This window comes from Maylandia zebra, linkage group LG6, assembly GCF_041146795.1.
Source record: "Maylandia zebra isolate NMK-2024a linkage group LG6, Mzebra_GT3a, whole genome shotgun sequence".
Taxonomy (NCBI): Eukaryota; Metazoa; Chordata; class Actinopteri; order Cichliformes; family Cichlidae; genus Maylandia; species Maylandia zebra.
The window spans coordinates 22,083,861-22,101,291 of NC_135172.1; the positions used below are offsets into that span (position 1 = coordinate 22,083,861).

A 17,431-nucleotide genomic window follows, 5' to 3' on the forward strand; every position below is an offset into this window, starting at 1 on the left:
GGCTCACACAATAGCAATATATACCGAAATCAGGAATAGATGATAAATTCACAGTATAAATAAAAAACAAATTTTAAATGTGTGTGGTGGATACTACAAAGACACAGGTGTTTTCTCATGTTTGTTACCTTTGGGTTGGGCCAGCAGAGTCACAGTCTCCAGGAAGAAGTCCCTCAGTCTGGTGGTTCTGCTCTGCAGCCACTTTCCCAAAGGGAGGGAGACAAACGGTGTGTGTGCTGGGTGAGTAGTGTCTTTTAAGCTTCAGGAGGCTCTTTCCAGCATCTGCTTATGTACATGTCTGTAGTTGTTGGGAGGCTGCTGCCAGGAGCCCTTTGAGGATCGTTCTTATCTCCATGATCATCTCCTTTGTTTTCCTGACACTGATGCAGAGACTGTAATCCCTGCACCAGCTCTTCTGTCACATTACATCCTCCTTGCAAATATCTGTGAATAGTTTGATCCAGAAATTGGTTTTGTGGGTGACAAAAGCCTCAAAGTGACCAGAATAGAATGAAAACCTGAATTAATGAGATTTTCATCAATAATTTAAATGTCTGGTACTGTCATGTCTGTGGTTCATCCTGCCCACTAGATGGCAAAATAAAACACAAGACTGACGTGAAGCCTCAGCGGGCCTTTTAAAGGGACAGTGTCTTGATTAGGCTACTCCACAGTTCATGTGAGCATTAAAAAAACAATGATTTCTAAAAGTCTGGTTTGCAAACTGGGATGTGAGTTTGAGCAGAGAGAGCTCAACAACACCACAGCCACGTGAAAAAGAAAGTTATCACAGGACTCTCTGCAGCCCTGTAAATAAAAAACCCAAGTGCACTCTTACTGCTTCCATAGGAATTAAGAGAGTAAAGTAGCAGCCAGGTGCTCCTGATGCAATGCATTCACTGATCATCAGCAAGTGTAACATCTCCATAAAAGCAGAAGCTTTGGCAATTTGTTGGTCTGGGACAAATTCAAGGAGTGTGAAATGATATAATGGGCAACCATACATATCCTACTGCAGGGTGGTCTCATAGTGACGTTTAGTGAACAACTGTAAAAACTGTTCACTGGCTTCATCTTCTCACTGTTTTTCTAGAATTAAATAAGTGTCTTTACTACATTGTAACGGATGCAGCTAATGTTTATTTTAGCTGACTGTTTAAATTAGAACACCAGCAGGCAAGAATAGGCACGATGGGAATCTAAATACAAGTATTTCATGAGTACTTTTATGAAAACTGTAGGTTCCTCGTTAAATATATATATATTTTAAAGGTTCAAAATTCGGGACTAGCCATCAGGTCTTTGTATCACACAGCAGTCTCCAATGCGTGAAAAGAGAAATGTTTGTGAGAGCTTTTACTTTAAAACGACAACCGGAAGTGGCTTTACAGTAAAACGGTCCGACCTACGACTCGGAGCTGGCTGACCGGGTTCATATGACACTATGAATATAACTAGCTAACATCAGTTAGTTTGTTGGCTTTAGGCTCAACAAACAACTAATATTTATTAGCCTAGCATTAAAGTAGCAGCAACTACAGGTAAGCTTGCTTATACTATTTCCGGAATGTTTCACATTTCGGTTAGTGGCCATTTAACGGAACGGGAGGCTACCGAAACTTGAAGTGCGGTATTATTGCTGTAAACCTCCTGTCAAACTCTGAACTCAGTTAACATTAAGCTGTGAAATAACCGGTCTTTTACTTAAGCTCAGTATAACATTTAGAGGTAAATCACTTGAATTATGTGGTTAATTAAGTGGTTTCTGGAAGCTAACTTGATAGCTCTTAGCTGTCCAGCAAACCAACGGTACCGATAACCAGCCAACCATATGTCAAGGTGACGTGCGTATATTACGTAAGGACTTACGTCATGTTGAGCTATGAAAATGTGAAAAGTCAATAAAAGATAACAAATGGTGGTTTCAAAAATGTTTTATTGGTGCTGTAATTGAAAAAAAAATGGATATTTGGGGGACCCATTGAAGTCTATACAACAAAATCGAAAAACATAAAGTCACCGGCCACTTTATTAGATACACCTGTTCACATTGTTTTAGCTAATCGACTGATCACATCGCAGCAGCTCGGTGCATTTAGGCCGGCAGGTATGCTCCAGATGACCTGCTGGAGTTTAAGGTGATTTCAATGTGGCGTTGTTGTTGGTACCAGGCGGACTGCTCTAAGCATTCAGAAACTGCTGATCTACTGGGATTTTCCTGCACAGCCATCTCTAGGGTTTATAGAGAATAAGCCCAAAAAAAGAGAGAAAATATCCAGTGAGCTGGTTGCAGGTCTGAATGATTGTCAGAGAACATTCAACTGATGGGAAGGCAATAGCAGCTCAAATGAACACTGGTTACAATCATGATATGCGAAAGAGCCAACACTACATCAAGCTCTGAAGCAGCAGAACAAGCTGTTACTCCTATCACCTGAGAACAGGAAACTGAGGCCACAATTCACACATGCTTCCTGAAATTGGACAATAGAAGCTTGTAAAAATGCTGCCTGGTCTGATTAGTCTCTATTTCTGAGACATTAAGATGGTAGGATCAGAGGTTTTGTGTAAATGACATGAAAGCGTGGATCCATCCTGCTTTTTATTAATGGTGCAGACTGTTGAAGTTGTAATAGTGTTTGAGATACTTTCTTGGCACACTTTGGGCCCCTTATTACCAACTGACCATCGTTTACATGCCACAGCCTATCTGACTATTGGTGCTGACCATGTCCATCCCACCCAGCAGTAAAATACTCTTTATTCAGCATTTTTATCCGCGTAACCTTTTTACTCATTGTTCCCTTCACTTTTGCAGGATCACCACAGACTGTGGATGGAGTCAGCACCAAACTTTTCACTGATTTGTATAATCACAGCGAGGGACCTCAGGGTTTGGGATTCACACCGTCCTGCACACCATCAAAAAAAAAATGGTCAAGTATTTCTGTAGCAGCACCGACATCAGGAGTACATGGGACCATGTTGTCTCTGCTTTCTGGCAGAGGTACCCAAACCCATTCAGGTACTCCAGCATTCTCATAATCAGTATTTTATCAAAGGTGCTCATTAGAAAACACTAGCAGCATGCCTTCAGATGTCAGTCCTCCTTCAGCCGTCACATGGAGAGCCATAAAATTTGCTACTAAAAATTAAGGTGCCAAAAAAACGAGTCCTTTTTGACTTTGGGATTACCATTGCTGGCTTTTACTTTTAGTGAACATTTGAATGCTGTGTGATATCTTTTAAATGCTTTCTATTTCCCCTGATCTCCTCACTAGTTGGAAAGTAGGAATTACATTAACTTTGCTGAACTGTGGTTTAGAAAATGTAAATAATTATGTAGTGCAATGTTTTAGTGTATTGTTTAATCATTCTTCAAAACTAGGCAGTCGTGCAGGTGATGCCTGTATATTGTTTCAATTTTGGAGGCTCGCAAGCAAAAATACGCTTGTCAGTCTTGAGTGAGATTGAGAACTGAGACAGTGTATCAGAGAAGCAAAACTAAGTTTGGCTGATCGAGGTGGGCAGGTGGTTTATGTGCTTCTTGTTTTTTTTATGCCTGACTTAGACGACATCAGAATATTTTACTTGCATATATTTTTCTTCTTTCTTTTGGTGTATATTATGATGGTGCACTCTTTGAACGTACACTAGAAACAGATGAGAAGCCTCACAGTAACCCTGTAGGTGATGTGGCTGTGTGTTTTTGTGTCACCCAGCACCCATGTTCTCACGGAGGACGTCGTGTACCGGGAGGTAACAGCAGACCACCGGCTCCTCTCCAGACGGCTTCTAATGAAGACCAATCGATTGCCTCGCTGGGCGGAGCGGCTCTTCCCCGCCGGCATGTCTCGCTCTGTGTACATCATCGAGGACTCCATCGTGGACCCAGTGAACAAGAGCCTGACCACCTACACCTGGAACCTCAACCACACAACTCTCATGGTGAGGCTTTGTGTTGTTGTTGTTTTTTTCCTGCCGTCTACTTGTTGAGCTGTTTCAGAGAGATTCTAATCAACACGCAGCCAGTTTCCTGTGTTATGCCTTTTTCCTGATGGGTTTTAATCATCATTGCCTTTGTGATCTTGTGTGGTGGAGAGAAATTAAAATTTTCACTTGACTCTGCTTGTTTTTCTGCTGAAGTTGCTGTGAAAGTAGGTATGTGTTGTTTGTGTTTTGTTTTTTTACATGTGAAACTGTGTAGGACTTCTGTCAAAGCTGTCATCTTGCTGCCATGATATAAGGAAAGTAATGTGGTCTGACATCACATCACTGTTGTGGTTACAGGTGTTGTAGAGTACTGTGGGTTGCCAGAGTCTGGCACAGACAATAACAGGAATAAAGAAATCAGTTCACACAAGGACAGAGGTCCTTATTTCGCACACGCATTTATACACACAACTAAATGTTATATTTTTATGATCTTTTCTTAAAACTTTAATGAAAACTGCACTACGTTACAACATACTTGATGATGCTTGTGTTTTTAATTTGCTGCAGTCTGAAACATGATGGCTTCATGGGAAAATATGGAAAACATTTTGAGACATGGTAGTTCTGTGCAGTTGTTGAGACAAAAACAGTTCTTCAAATCCTTCAAAGGCTTTTGCAGAAAGAAAGATCGTCTTTAGTGAAGTTACGTCTCCAGAAATCTTGTTGCCAAGACCACGAGTTACTTAAAATCCTGAAATGATGACTTCCATAGTAAATCTGTTGAGTTGCATCTTAGTTTATTATAACCTGCTGTCACTTTTCTTTCCCAATCAAGTCTGTTGAGGAGCGTTGTGTTTTCCAAGGCTCAGTGGAGCATCCAGCGACCACACAGCTGAAACGTGAGGCGTGGATATCCTCGAGCATTTATGGCTTCTCCAAACCCATTCAGGTACAGACAGACCCCAGCCAAAACCACTGTATATAAATGTGCCTGAGACCTGCATTCACTCTCATTGCCAGCAGAGGGCAACTCATGTAGCTGCAAGCAGACCTCTGTGAGGAAACAATCAGACTTCTTATTTGATTTAGGAGCTCAAAGTAAGCACTATCCTCCTACATTTTTGGACTTGGTTGCTAAATTCAAATCATGATGTTCCTTTTTAAAAGAAGTTATGATCCCGTGTTTAGTAAACTAAACAGAATAAAGATTTATTGTGCCGTTTTCTTAGTTTCTTAGTAAGAGCAACTGTTTGCGCTAACCATCTATAAATGTCTAACGTGCTAAATCTGCAAATTCAAAAAAAATAATCCACAAACCACACAGCGATGTCATGGTTGCTTCTCCCAACTTTTATATACAGTCTGTACTCTGGCTTTCCTTTGTGTGATAGACACAAGACGGTAAATGAATTCTTTTCTTTCAGTAAGAGCCCATCTGCCCTTTAGGTAAGTTAGATGTCAGTCAGCACAGGAATGATATGAGTACTCTTAGAAGCATTTATTCGTCTGCTTTCATCTACTCTACGGCGGTTCAGATAGAATAGATGCAATTCTTTTCATTCTAGAGGCCGATGTCCTGAATTTTCAGATCTTTACTTTAGCGCTCATGCTAAAATAAAGTAGTGGGAGAAGTGAAATTACAGCAAAAAAACAAAACAAAAAATAAGTCTACTAAATTGGAATCATTAAATATGGAAGATGCCAGGCTTGTTTGGATATCCCCAGAGACTTGCAGTGACAAGACGGTGTTGTTTCCCAGACAATCTCCCCTGTGTAAAGCCATTTCCTGTTCTGTCTTCTCACAGGAGTTTGGTTTGGCTCGCTTCAAGAGCAACCAGGTGAAGGCCATGAAGGGGCTGGAATACGCGCTGTCCAACCTGCAGGGTATGTACACTTCATGTGTGTTCCAGCTGAAACAGGGCAGAGAGCAGGAGGAAAAGCAGAGGAAAACAAAACAGCTTATTTTTAACTGTTGCCATTTCTGGAAGGGGGGAAAACTTAAACAGGAAATGGAGCTTTCTTTTCGCCCCAGAAACACAGGACTGCTGTCATAACAACCTGAAGGGGCTCACCCCTGCCACTCTGGACTCAACACTAAACTTCCCAGCATCCTGAAAATACATAATTGACAAATAGCCTGAAGAAATCTTACTCCTCCACGTGCCATGTGATAAAAGGCGGGGGGATGTGAAACCATGACAGCTACAGTCACAAATGGCACAATTTCCTAATTTAGGTTTGGACAGAAATAATTTAGGTAGTCAGTGTTGCATAAAGAGAGTTTAACAGAGTAAATCATAATGAGGGATGTATGAAGAGATGTATTAAAGAAACAACAACACTTAGAGATGAACCATCTGCAGATGAGTCACTTTTTCTAGTGTTGATTTATCAGTTTCTCATATTGGGTAGGGTTTAGTTTAAAATAATAGGACACCAGCTAAACCTGAAAATGTTCACATTTGAGGGATTTTTTTTAAAAGTACTGTAAGTCTGCGCACTACGAATAACCTCAAATAATTTGTACATTAAGTGTGGAAAGTCAAATTTAACCCCAAAGAATAAGATAATATTTACATTGTTCCAAACTGTGTGTTGTGCTGATGCAGCGTACGTGTGTCTTGATTGTGTGATTCCGTCCTGTTGCCACTTTTGTTGATGCCACTACAGGAATCGGCATCAGGCTGAGCGTCATGGTAAGTGTGCTAGGACTGAGGCATCCATCTGCCATCCCAGGCGTTGCCCGGGGGTTGTCACATGTTGCTGCACAGAGTAGACAGCGTAGCTGAGGCAGTAACTTTTTACCCTGTCTGAGCAACAGTGATCTAAATAGTAGTTTAGAGTATAGAAGTAGATGTGTTGTTTAGTTGATTCTGATGTGATTCTTATTTTAAAACGAATTAAATACGGTTGTGATGTTTTGAGTCATCATCAACCACTGAAGGAATTTCATCAAATTTGGCAAACCTTCATGTAGAGAAGATCACACTCACTGGACTCTTTGTTAGGCAGGCCTGTTCAGATGCTTGTTAATGCAAATATCTAATCAGCCAATCACGTGGAAGCAGCTGGGTGCCATTTAGGTATTTAGACCCAGTCAAGATAACCTGCTTAAATTCAAGCTGTGCATCATTATGAGGAGGAATTTAAGTGACTTTACATGTGCCGTGGTTGAGGGTGCCAGATGGGCCGGTCTGGGTATTTCAGTAACTGCTGATCTGCTGAGATTTTCGCAACCATTTCTACGTTTACAGAGAATGAAAAGGAGAAAATGTCCAGTGAGCTGCAGTTTTGCCTTGTTGGAGCCATAGGATCTGATAGGAAGGCGACAGTAACTCAAATTGTCTCTCATTAGAATAGAATAGAATAGCCTTTATTGTCATTGTACAGGGTTAGGGGTTATGTACAACGAAATTGGAGTGCCACTCCCTTGGTGCAAGTTTCAATAATAAATATAAATGTAAAATATAAAAAGTACAAAAAAACAATCGTAAGTACTCAAACAATAGTATGTACAATATATACAGCATAGCAGCATTAATATAATGACAGTATGAATAGCAGCATAATATAATGACAGTGACGGTATGGAATAGGTTCAATTGTTTTTGTGCTTATTTACTACGGTGGTAGCTCTGGGAAAGAAGCTATCCCTGAATCTGTTTGTCCTGGTTTTATGTGACCTGTACCGTCGGCCTGACGGTAATAGTTCAAACAGTTGGTTGCTGGGGTGAGAGTGGTCCTTGATGATATTGCCAGCTCTGCTGAGGTACCGAGAGTTTGCAGTGACCTCCAGGCTGGGCAGAGAGCAGCCAGTGATCTTCTGGGCTGTGTTGATGACCCTCTGCAGTACTTTCCTGTCCGCAGCTGAGCACCCTGCATACCATGTTGTTATGCCATTACAACCAGAGAAGGCACAAGACCATCTTTGAATGTACAACCTTGAAGCAGATAGATTACAGCAGCAGAAGACCACAGCAGGTGCAATCTGTCAGCTAAGAACAGGAAACTCAGGCTACAATTTACACAAGCTCACCAAAATTGGACAATAGAATTTGATGTAAACAACACAATGTATCCTTTGGGTCACTTCATACCAACTGTATAAGCTTACACTTCGTCTACATGTTTGGAAGAGAAGTGTAAGCTTGGGGCAGAGGGAAGGTTTTTCAGCCTTATCTTCCCATATGGAAAAGAAATAGTAAAAACTTATATGATTTACTCATGAAAGTGGCCACTTTCTCATTACTTTCATATATTTTTTTTAGTAAGTATCCAAAACATACAAGTTTCATACAAGACAGATACAAACTTTATAAGATTTATATATATCTTTTCCATATGGGTTAAGCAAGAATCAATGTGAGCAGAGCGTTTATGAGAGCATTTTTAAGCACTGTTGCTCAGTCTTTGTTTGTACACGCACACCTTCAAAATAACGGCCCAGAGGCATTACCGAAACGGCTACAGAGTGGCAAAACTCACTTTTAGAAGGATTTCAGCATATGTTGTATTCTGGTGGTAAACACAATGATGAATTCGATTTTCTTAGTCAAAAAGGTTTGTCCTTACCTCGTTCATTTGTTAGGGAAATTGTCAGTGTAAAGGAGAAATCTATGGTTATGTGTTAGTTTGCTATTTAAGAGCACATACAGAGAGATGGACTGATGAGGGTGTGTTCAGAGGTCGTCAGGTCCTGAGATGTCTAAATGTAAACAGCCGTATTTGTTTCATAACATAATGAATGAAAATCACCTGAAATGCCACAGCACAGAAACAGACCGGAAGGTTATTTCCCACCCGTGTTTGTAGTCTGCAAGGACTCTTTAACGTTCAGGCAGTGTGGGTAAACCCAGACGACGGGAATGCTGAAATATTTCTGACATTTTGATCGCACACAGGGGTGGATTTTTTTTTTTTATTAACATGGTTTCAGCAATGCTGGCAGCTAGATAAATAAGTTAAAAATTTATTAATTAATTTAAAAAAATGAACTAATGAAATGAAAATAAATAACTTTAAAAAATACAAAATAGTCAAAGGCGCTTGCAAAGAAAAGCGTCTGGACTTCTTTAAGTTGCTTGAAGACGTTTCACCTCTCATCCGAGAAGCTTCTTCAGTTCTAAGGTCAAATGGTGGAGAGTCCCAGAAATAAACCTAGTGGGAGTGACCCCCCACAGAGGGACAAGAGGACCCCCTGATGATCCTCTAATCGCCTGAGCCAAGGTGGGAAACTGGGCGTGGGTCCCAATCAGCCAGAGTTTCGGGTGTGTTCATTGTGAAACCTGGCCCCACCTTATCATGCGAATTCCTGAGGTCAGATGGCCCAGGATGTGAGTGGGCGTTAAGGCGTCTGGGAAGGGATCTCAAAACTGGATTATAGATGGCAGAGAGTTGGTGTCGTAAACCCCCGCCTCTGTTCAAAGATGGTCGCTCACAGTGGACATAGATGGCTTCTTTCACTCCTCTTTCAAACCATCTGTCCTCTCTGTCCAAAATGTAAACATTGGCATCCTCGAAAGAGTGTCCTTTATCCTTAAGATGCAGATGGACTGCTGAGTCTTGTCCTGTGGAGGTGGCTCTTCTGTGTTGTGCCATGCGCTTGTGAAGTGGCTGTTTGGTCTCTCCAATGTAGAGGTCTGAGCATTCCTCGCTGCACTGTACAGCATACACCACATTGTTAAGTTTGTGTTTAGGCGTTTTGTCTTTCGGGTGAACCAGTTTCTGTCTGAGCGTGTTGCTGGGTCTGAAATACACCGGGATGTCATGCTTGGAGAAAACTCTCCTGAGTTTCTCTGATACACCGGCTACATAGGGGATGACAATGTTGTTGCGTCTGTCCTTCTTATCCTCCCTCTCTGGTGTCTGGTCTTCTTTTCTGTGCCTCTTTGCTGACTTTAAGAACGCCCATTTAGGATAGCCGCACGTTTTGAGTGCTTCCTTTACATGTGTGTGTTCCTTCTTTTTCCCTTCAGGCTTAGAGGGAACATGTTCTGCCCGGTGGTGTAGGGTCCTAATTACTCCAAGTTTGTGTTCCAAAGGGTGATGGGAGTCAAAGAGGAGGTACTGGTCCGTGTGTGTGGGCTTCCGGTAAACTTCGATGTTGAGTTTGCCGTTCTCTTCAATGTGCACAGCGCATTCCAGGAAAGGCAGACAGTTGTCCTTTGTGTCTTCCCTGGTGAACTTGATGTTTTTATCCACAGCGTTGATGTGCACAGTGAAGGATTCCACTTCTTGTGTCTTGATTTTGACCCAGGTGTCGTCCACATATCTGTACCAGTGGCTGGGTACTCTTCCTTTGAAAGAGCCAAGAGCCTTCCTTTCCACTTCCTCCATGTAAAGGTTGGCTACAATAGGTGACACGGGGGAGCCCATGGCACAGCCATGTTTTTGTCTGTAAAAGCCTTCGTTGTATTTGAAATATGTAGTGGTGAGGCAGAGGTCTAACAGTGTGCAGATCTGATCGGGTGTGAAGTTGGTCCTGTCCTCCAAGGAGCTGTCTTCTTGTAATCGTTTTCTGACAGTCTCCACGGCCTCCGTGGTGGGTATGCAAGTGAAGAGAGAGACTACATCAAAGGACACCATGGTTTCATCTGGATCCACGGTAAGTTTCTGGACCTTGTCGGTGAAGTCGGTGGAGTTCTTGATGTGGTGTGGGGTGTTCCCCACGAGAGGAGCAAGGATGGTAGCAAGGTGTTTAGCAATGTTATAAGTGGCTGAGTTTATGCTACTGACTATGGGTCTGAGTGGGACAGCTTCCTTGTGGATCTTAGGAAGTCCATAGATGCAGGGTATGGCATCCCCTGGGTAAAGGCGGTGATATGTAAGGCGGTCAATAATTTTGTCCTTTTCAAAGTCTTGAAGGCAAGCTATAACTTTCTTTTTGTAGCTGCTTGTGGGGTCTTGCTTTAAGGCTTCGTAGGTATTGTTGTCACTGAGGAGAGTAGTGATCTTTGTATGGTAATCTGTAGTGTTTAGGACCACGGTGCATCTTCCCTTATCAGCTGGTAAAACAGTGATGTTGTGGTCTTTGCTCAGGGAAGCGACGGCCTTCTTTTCCTGTATTGTGAGGTTGGATGGAGGGACTTTGGCACTGGAGAGCGTGGCTGAGACTTTCATCCTGATTTGCTCTGCTTCTGTCTGTGATAATTTATTAATCCGTATGGCAGATTCTGTGGCTGTGATGAGGTCCACTATGGGCAACTGTTGTGGAGAAATGGCAAAATTGAGTCCTTTGGCTAATACTTTCTTTTCAAGTTCAGTGAGAATCCTGTCTGAAAAGTTCTTAACCCATTTCTCCTGACTGGCATCAGGTGTGTTTTCTTCTCTGGGTTGTGTAGGTTCAGGATGAACTTTGACTCCCATCACCCTTTGGAACACAAACTTGGAGTAATTAGGACCCTACACCACCGGGCAGAACATGTTCCCTCTAAGCCTGAAGGAAAAAAGAAGGAACACACACATGTAAAGGAAGCACTCAAAACGTGCGGCTATCCTAAATGGGCGTTCTTAAAGTCAGCAAAGAGGCACAGAAAAGAAGACCAGACACCAGCGAGGGAGGATAAGAAGGACAGACGCAACAACATTGTCATCCCCTATGTAGCCGGTGTATCAGAGAAACTCAGGAGAGTTTTCTCCAAGCATGACATCCCAGTGTATTTCAGACCCAGCAACACGCTCAGACAGAAACTGGTTCACCCGAAAGACAAAACGCCAAAACACAGACTTAACAATGTGGTGTATGCTGTACAGTGCAGCGAGGAATGCTCAGACCTCTACATTGGAGAGATCAAACAGCCACTTCACAAGCGCATGGCACAACACAGAGGAGCCACCTCCACAGGACAAGACTCAGCAATCCATCTGCATCTTAAGGATAAAGGACACTCCTTCAAGGATGCCAATGTTCACATTTTGGACAGAGAGGACAGATGGTTTGAAAGAGGAGTGAAAGAAGCCATCTATGTCCACTGTGAGCGACCATCTTTGAACAGAGGCGGGGGTTTACGACACCAACTCTCTGCCATCTATAATCCAGTTTTGAGATCCCTTCCCAGACGCCTTAACGCCCACTCACATCCTGGGCCATCTGACTTCAGGAATTCGCATGATAAGGTGGGGCCAGGTTTCACAATGAACACACCCGAAACTCTGGCTGATTGGGACCCACACCCAGTTTCCCACCTTGGCTCAGGCGATTAGAGGATCATCAGGGGGTCCTTTTGTCCCTCTGTGGGGGGTCACTCCCACTAGGTTTATTTCTGGGACTCTCCACCATTTGACCTTAGAACTGAAGAAGCTTCTCGGATGAGAGGTGAAACATCTTCAAGCAACTTAAAGAAGTCCAGACGCTTTTCTTTGCAAGCGCCTTTGACTACGATGACCTGGATGACTGAGAACCTTCACAGACAAAATACAAAATAATACTTTTTTTTTTTTTTTTTTTTTTTTCCGCCTGTCCCATTTGGCTCTTTAGCCATCAGAATTGTTGTCTGAAGGATTTACTTTACCTATTGGATCATCATGGCCTTGCCATATTGGTCCATTTGATTGACCTTTATTATAATTATGCATTTATTTGATTTGATCCAAGATACAATCTTGGGATACAAAACATGTTTTCTTAGACAGTTGGCATGCGAGTATCTGAAAGTACCACACGTCTCCAGAAGTTCATATCTTTGCTGATATGAATTTTACTATAGTTTGCTGATTGGATTTTTTTTCTTTTTAATATTGCTTACTACATTTAAATCCAATAAGCAATTTTTGCTTTGTTTAAAAAATGCTGCCTTGAAAAAACGTGAGAGACTTTTGTTTTTGACCGTAAGGAGTCCCTCCCCGCTGTTATTGTCAGCGTTCAGACACACAAAGAGCCCTTTCCCTTTGACAGCGCTAACGCACACTCGCACTTCATATCTACGTCTCGGTTTAAAAAAATAAAAGTGCAGAATTGAAGGAAATGTATCTCCTTATCATCTCGTGTTTGAGTGGGGGGGGATCACTGTGTCTTTTTGTGACTCAGGTTGTTGTTCTCACACGAGGTTGTGGGGTTCATAGTCAGGGCAGACACAAATAGACTGTGCAGCCCCTGGCGCTAAATCCAGTATGAGGCTGTTCCTGACAGCATACAGATGAGGAGAGTGCAGACTTATTCAGTGAAGCCTTTTTAGAAAGGTCCTTGTTGATATGTATTTATTTTTTGTATGTGTCACCTTACCTTTCCTTACCTTTAATGACTGTTAGAGGAAAGTCACAATTGTGATCATTAGGTCTGACTTAGTAACAGCGCTGAACTGAGTGAGCACTGTCTGGTAAAAGTTAACAAGTGCACGGAGAGGAGCTCACTTTATCTTCACTGTAGTAAAAGTATTCTCTTTGATTTTTGAAGGCGTGTGTTTCTGTGTGCTTGTTTCCTGTGGGTGGCTCCGAAAACAACAACAAGAACAAAAAAAGGCAGCACACTTCTCAAGCTACTAAATCATGAAAGTCACGAGAAAATCGGCCACAGAAGTGTCTGTGAGCATCCTGATCTCAGCAAGGATCTCGCAGTGTTGCTGATGCCTGTCGTCCTCGTTCTCTCCCGCCTCACCCTCGCTCTCTTCCCACAGGAGAGGCGCCCCAGCGGCTGCTCAGGGACACAGTGAAGGACGCGTCAGAAAAGGCCAAAGAAGCAGCCAAGACGCTGGCTTCAGCTGCTGCCGTCCCACAGAAACCCCGGCAGTTTATCTGAAAGCACTGTGTGTTTGTGTGTCTGTGTGTGTGTGTGTGTGTGGACTCGGCATGATTGCCTTTGATCATCTCGATCATCTTGAAGTTTTGCTGTATGCTCGCTGTTTACGATTTCTCTTAATAAGAAACAGTCTGACTCCTCTGTCGGGTTACCTCTGCTGACAAATCTGCTGTCAAAGACGATTATAAACATCGTTATTATCAGCACATATGCTTTCTTCTCATTGGCTCTTTCAAGTTTATTATATTTATTAACATATCATTTATTATTGAGCTCCAGCTAAAAGCTCAAATTAGACCAAATCACGATCACGTGACTTTGTAATTTTAATTTAACTTCATCGGTTAGTTATCAGAGCTGTAGTTGAATGCTTAACTGTACTTAAATGCTTTACGGTTCATTTTTTCAGGTTTGACACTGCAATAAACTGCAGAGAATATCTGTTACAGGTGTCAGCACACAGCGTCTGCTGTAATATCGTTCTTATGTTTGGAAAGCATATATGTTTCTGCCAGCAGGTCTGTACTGATGCATGGATAATCACAAGAAAATTTAAAGCTTTAGTAAAATCTTCTTTACTGTTGAAGTTTATTTTATTGTAAACCAGGGGTGTCAAACTCTTTGTTGTGGCAGCATAGAGAGTAATTTTATCTTAAGTTGGTCGGACCAGTGAAACTACAGTACTGCCTAATAAAGTCTTAAAAACACACTGCCAGTTGTTTGCCCTTTAGATTCAGCGTAAAGAAGTTTAACTACGCGCTTAAACGATGATGTGTTATGAACATGAAGTGCAATTTTAAATATATCTGTTGTTCTGCATTATGAAAAACAAGGACGGCTGTTTGGCTTTCACGTTAAGGAATAATAGCATAAATTAACAGAAAAAGGGTCTTTTTGTTCTGTAATATAACAGAATTTTTTTTTCTGGATGAAATGAAATGAATAAATAAGAGATCTTTACTGTTAATTTTATAGAATAATTTTATTATTTTTGTTTAGGTGTATTATGCTATGCTGTGCGTGATGTTTTTGTCAGTAATAATAAAATAATAAAACTGACAAATGCAGTGAAATGTCAAAAATGTAAGTTTTTCTTCTAAACCCATCTGCTGGGCCGGATTGGACACTTTTGGTGGGCCGGTTCTGGCCCCCGGGCTGTATGTTTGACACCCCTGTTGTAAACTGTTGGAATCGACTGGATTTGTTTTTTCGCTCCAACATTTTATTTATCATTAAAAATTATTCATGTGATGTATTTTTAAGAAGTCTTTAGGGTTTTGTGCTGTAAGATGTCCATAAATCTCTGGACTTTCAGTTTAATAGCTAGACATGTTTTGAAGCTCGTCAGTGTTAAGCTGAGATTTAATAAAAGTTTGACGAGTTATTTGTCGAATTAATTGCGCCTGTTTGTTGACGCCGTCACCCAATGTCTCTTCGCTGTCACGCTGACAAAAGATGAACTCTGAACTTTAAACATCCCCCCCAATATTCCAGTTTCACAGCTGCGTAAACCAAACAGGAAACCCCGAAACTTTTCAACGTCTTTACCTACATTTTCTTTCAGCTTTGTTCAGCTGTAGGTCGTCAGTTTTTAATCTGCTACCTTCCCCCGAAAAGCACTGATGACACCAGCACACACGGCTTTCTGTATAAAACATTTTAATTATATTACAATGAGAGAATACACAATACCTTAAAGTGTTTGCTAAAGCATAGCCAGCACCAGGTACTCGTGTACGCACGCTCACACGCACAAAAAAAAAATGGAACTTATACATCTTCTGAATTACACATCTGCTTAAAAGCAACATATTCACAGGTCTCTGGCACAGAACTCCCCCCTCAGCCCAAACAAACCCCCTCATCATCTCCCCCTCAACTAAATCCAAGCCAGTTCAGCCTCTAGCTTCTATGTGGGTACAAAGAAAAAAAGGAACCATAACGTTGTAGGACAAAACAATTAAGGAGAAAATACAAAATAAAAGGCTGAAGTGCAGAAAGCAGGAAGCCTAAAGCCTACAGGTAGTTAAAGCTATCGTATTAATCATTAAAAAGATTCAAAAGTGACTCTTTATTTGGCAGGAATAAGATTTCATGGAAGTCATTCTGTGGGTTTGTAGAAGCACCTTTAAAGCAGCAGCAGGCTAAGGGACAGAAAGACGTGTTTCTCACTTCATCTGTGTGCACGTGAGCTGCAGACGCCCCCCATACTCCGTCATGCCCACCACCCTCTTTCTTCTCCGCCTGCTGACACCCACCCAAAAAACAAACTTTTGTGCTCTTAGAAATCTCTGTGCAACAGCAGCATGAAAGCAATAACATCAAATCTTTTCTTGTGTACTTGTTATGACTTTTTGTTTTTTAAAATAAAATCCCACTTTGATGTTGATGAACATTCCCACCCCAGCACAACCCCACTCTCCTCTGTGTCTTGCCGTTAACCGTTTGCTTCTTCTGTCACGAGAAGGGAAGTGGAACAAGATGGGGAACTTCGTTGTTTTTTTTTTTAAAGTTAGGGCAACTGATTCAACAGTGTTCATTAAGTGGTACAATCTCTTTAAAGAACCCTCCCACCCCCCAAGGCACATCATTAAAAGATTTTCCCATAAACACGATCCATCCAACATTCAAGCAAAATGTCTGCATGTCCAATCAGCTGCTCATACACTACACTGAGTGAAAATATATGTATGTGTTTTTAAAATCTCTAATCTCATATCTATCCCCCCCCCCCCCCCCCCCTCCCCAACCGCCTCATCGTCCCGCTCCCTCCCTCTTTTTGTCTTCTGCTTCTTTTTATGTCAATTATCGCTGTGGGAGGTTCTGTGCGAGAGAATATGCCATTTAGTAATGGTTTACTCAGTTGTTCATTTGACTGACAAACTGAAAAAAGGACATTTTTTGCTACAAACAGTCATGTACAAAGTCTTTGACATGAATGTAAACTCGATGATTAAAAAAACCCCAAAACAAACAGCTGTTTTTTCCTCATCTATAGTTACTCTTTTCCCCTCCTGCAGAATATGGAGAGAGTGCAGATAGGAGGTAAAAATTAAAAAATATATATAAGAGTTGGTCACCAAAAAAAAACAAAAACAAAAAAACAATGCACCACAGAGTCAAGAGCAAAAACCACCTGCTTGTCTTTAAAAACCCTGCGCCCCGCCCGCCCCACCCTCCCTCAGAAAGCACAAGATGGTAATATTGCTGTGTCTCAAGAGGTCCCCTGATCGATGGGTAACACTTTGTTTGGGACGCACCACCGGGAGCTCGGAGGATAACACCGTTAAGCTGCCATTGATTGGATTATTCTGTTTTTTTATCGCTCCTCTCCCAGTGGCTCCCACCGAACAAACAAGTCAACATACAACAATAATAAAATGACAAAAAAATCAAAATAAAGATAAACACGCTTCAAGCCCAGAAGTTTTTAACCCCTTCGGTGACCATTCGGGGCGACTGGAAGCTGCCATGGGAGTTCACCAGTGTGTGTGTGTGTGTGTGTGTTTGTTTTTTATCTCCATGACAGAGGCGGCGCTGGCAGACGGGCGGGCAGCGAGAGGGCGGAGGAGTGCCTGGACAGGGTGTAGTACAACAGCGGCTTCAGTAGGAACTGAGATAAAGGGGGAGGTGGGGGGGATAATTTTTACTCATTTATGAGGTCTTCTCTCTTCACGCGGCCCTCACGCATGGAAGTGTCTCACGTTGAAATTAAAAAAAGGCCCCGCCAGAGGAGGAGGAGGGAGGGATGCAAGCGAGAGG

The 17,431-nt window shown here is 42.0% G+C and overlaps 1 protein-coding gene across 3 annotated transcripts; it reads left to right on the forward strand.

Annotated features, from left to right (window-relative positions):
• Positions 1-1,213: 1,213 nt before the first annotated feature.
• On the forward strand, positions 1,214-16,256 carry LOC101473017 (PRELI domain-containing protein 1, mitochondrial). Of its 3 annotated transcripts, XM_076884861.1 has the most exons (7): positions 1,378-1,541; positions 2,819-3,025; positions 3,723-3,948; positions 4,772-4,885; positions 5,742-5,820; positions 6,607-6,632; positions 13,548-16,256. In XM_076884861.1, exons 2-7 carry the CDS (start codon positions 2,934-2,936, stop codon positions 13,581-13,583), a joined length of 573 nt encoding a protein of 190 aa, XP_076740976.1. In that variant the 5' UTR covers positions 1,378-1,541; positions 2,819-2,933; the 3' UTR covers positions 13,584-16,256. The 3 variants fall into 3 exon arrangements, with proteins under 3 accessions (XP_076740975.1, XP_076740976.1, XP_014268852.2); XM_076884860.1 differs by lacking the exons at positions 1,378-1,541; positions 6,607-6,632 and adding an exon at positions 1,214-1,237; XM_014413366.3 differs by lacking the exon at positions 6,607-6,632.
• The last annotated feature ends 1,175 nt before the right edge of the window (positions 16,257-17,431 follow it).